This window comes from Cariama cristata, unplaced genomic scaffold (assembly GCF_000690535.1).
Source record: "Cariama cristata isolate BGI_N322 unplaced genomic scaffold, ASM69053v1 scaffold6527, whole genome shotgun sequence".
NCBI classification, from domain to species: domain Eukaryota; kingdom Metazoa; phylum Chordata; class Aves; order Cariamiformes; family Cariamidae; genus Cariama; species Cariama cristata.
The window spans coordinates 1-2,786 of record NW_009628247.1 but is presented as its reverse complement, the minus strand read 5'-3'; the positions used below and the strand labels follow the sequence as shown (position 1 = coordinate 2,786).

At 58.4% G+C, this 2,786-nt stretch overlaps 1 protein-coding gene across 1 annotated transcript in view; it reads right to left on the bottom strand.

Annotated features, from left to right (window-relative positions):
* Nucleotides 1-2,352, bottom strand: part of PTPRU (protein tyrosine phosphatase, receptor type, U) — a gene marked incomplete at its 3' end in the record, with an annotated part of 24,589 nt that extends 22,237 nt beyond the window's left edge. The window contains 3 exon segments of the mRNA XM_009704722.1: nt 857-1,150; nt 1,790-1,964; nt 2,173-2,352. Of these exon segments, the coding sequence (XP_009703024.1) occupies nt 857-1,150; nt 1,790-1,964; nt 2,173-2,352 (649 nt within the window).
* Nucleotides 2,353-2,786: the final 434 nt, after the last annotated feature.

The following is a 2,786-nucleotide window of genomic DNA, read 5'->3' as shown; positions in this document are numbered from 1 at the left end:
GTCCGCGGGGCCACGCTCCTGGCTCGCTCCCAGCTCAGAATTTCACTTCTGCTGGGTTGGGGGGTGTTCTGTGCCGGGTCCCGGCCCAGCATCACAGCGGTGCTGGGTCTTGGGGTGAACACAGCGTGACAATCCTGTGCCTCCATCACGCCGTCTCGCTGCCTTCGACTTTGCTCAATTATGGGAGCCCCACGGCACCAGAAAATTCTTCCCCCCCATCGCCCCCCAGACCAGCAGCATGGTTGCACCATGGGCTCTGTTGGGGCATTTTGGCAGAGAGAAATCCCAGCTCTCACCTTCCCTGGGGACACCCCAAGGGGCCTTCGGCAGGGATGGGGTCACCCTGAATTAATCCCACCCTGTGGGAACGCAACCAACCCCCCCAGCCAAAGCTACAACCCCTCCTGTACGGCATGGGATTAACATCGCATTAGAAGAAATATTTTTAGAGGCACTGACTGCTCAAAACCAAGAACTGGAGAATAATCTACAGCTCCCTCCGTGGAGGGAACGAGATGGGAGCCTCTCTAGGGACAGCCAAGGGGCTCCTCCTCAGGGACATTGGTCCAGAATCCAGGTTCAGGATCCGGCCTCGCCCATACACCCTGCTACACCCTCCGGCCGTGATCACAAGGTGGGTTTAATTAGCAGTGCCTCCCAAGATGCTGCATACAGCCACTAAAAAGTCAATTAAAGGCGGATCCGTCGGAGGAATGATGCTTCAAGCTCCTGGACCACATCGGCAAACACTCTCAGCATCCATCCAGCCCCAGCCATGGTCCCTGCCCAGGGCTCGGGGCAGCGGGGACCCTTCCCAAGGCCACTCGGGGTGGCCGGGATGCACCGTGGGACCCACCTGCACACTTGGTGCGGCTGATGAGGGGTGGTCCCGGTTTGCCAGTGCCCCCCTCGCCGGGCCGGGTGAGCAGGACGCTGATCTCGTACTCCGTGTCCGGATCCAAGTGCCAGAGCTTGTAGGTTTGCATGTTGACAGCGTGGACCTCCGACCAGGGCCCCGAGGTCATGCGGTACTCGATCTCCTTGCGCACGATGGGGCCATCGCCGATGATGGAGTTGGTGTTGAGCTGGATGATGAGGTAAGTGGAGCCAGCCCGGAGCAGCTGGGGGGGTGCGATGGGTGTGGGGGGCTCTGGAAGAGAGCGGAGAAGGGGCAGGTGAAGCATCTCCTTCCAGAAGCAGCTCCACAGCATCCCCAGCCCTGGAGCCAGGCCAACACCGGCACAACCACAGGGACCACAATTTCATTTTCTCTTTTTTATTCGCTACAGGCGCCACGTTCATAACATCTCTTCCCAAACAAACCCACCACCTTTGCGCGGCAGGGCACGGGACAAACTCAGATCCCCTGCCCAGAGGAGGTGGGGATGGACACCGACGTACGGGAGGGCACCATCCAGTCTTTCAACTTCCCCCTGTGCAGCAAACACCCTCCATCACTTTTAGTAAGGCTTTAACAGCTGCAATAGGGTTTCATCTGATCAAACCTTAATTATCTTTATAAGATACACTGCCCAGCGTGGTGCTGCACAGTTTCACCATAATTAATTAATTCCCACCTACTGCAATCAAAAATAAATGATCTAAGGCCACTGGCAAAGGTAGTTCCCTGGTTTTACACCAACCCATCTGCATGGAGCAACTCATTCGCAGCAAGACACTGCGATCCCACCACCCCCAGCATCCCACCTTCCTCTTCCTCTGCAAACAGCGGAGCAGAAATAGCCCATCCGCTATCCAGAAACCTGACGGGCAACAGCAAATCACCCACCTTTCACGATAAGCTCGGCGAAGTTGGAGACGCCCGAGCCACGGCTGGACTGGGTGACGCAGCGGTAGAGATCCTGCTCCTCCTTGGACACCTCGTCCAGCTGGAAGGTGGCCAGGAAGCGCCGATGGCTGATGTGCTTCACCGAGGCGGCAGGGACCACCTCGCCGCTCTGCCTCTGCCCCACGGGGAGAGACGAGACATCACCAGAAGGCACAACGTGACATCCAGAGCCACCAAATACATGCTCCCCAAAAAAATGAGGGAGGGATTGCCCTTCTCCCCCGGCTTTGCCTAGCAAGGTCTTCTCCCAAAGGGGAGGCACGGAGGCGTTGCAGAAGGGATGCACAGTGGAGATGCTGGTTTCACCACCGCCGTCCGCTCACCTGCATGAGGAACCGCTCGGCCTCGGCGGCCTTGCCGGCGGCCACGCACTGGAAGGTGGCATTCTGCCCCGCGTTGACCTCCACGTCGCCCAGGCGGGAGAAATGAGGTGCTTTCGCTGCCAAGGGATGCAAGGGAGAAGTGACGAAGCAGCTGAGCTCCGAGGGGATCCACGGTAGCATTGCTGCAAAAATCCCACCACAGCCCAAAAACCCACCCAGGACACCAGGGCTTTTTTTAGGCAGGGTTTGATCCCCATCCTCACAGCCCAGCTCGGAGTCAGGAATTTGTTCCCGTCCCCGTAAAACCAGCCGCTGTCCCAGGGAGGGACGCAGCCTTCCTCTCCAGCATCCCACAGTGCTGGTACTGGATGGGGTTGATAGAGGGGGACAGGTCTCCTCCTGGAAGAAATAGGGGGTGAAGCCCAACAGCCAACGTCTTGGGACAGCCTGGGATTTTAGGTCCCCCCCAGCCCTGGTGGCCCCTCTCGATGGGGACGCTCAGCCCACATGTTCAGTCTGCGCTTCTCCGAGGTTTTATGAAAACAAAGCGACGTTGGAGCTGGTGGGGATGGAGATGGACAAAGGAGCCCCAGAGGTAGCCAGGAGATGGAACT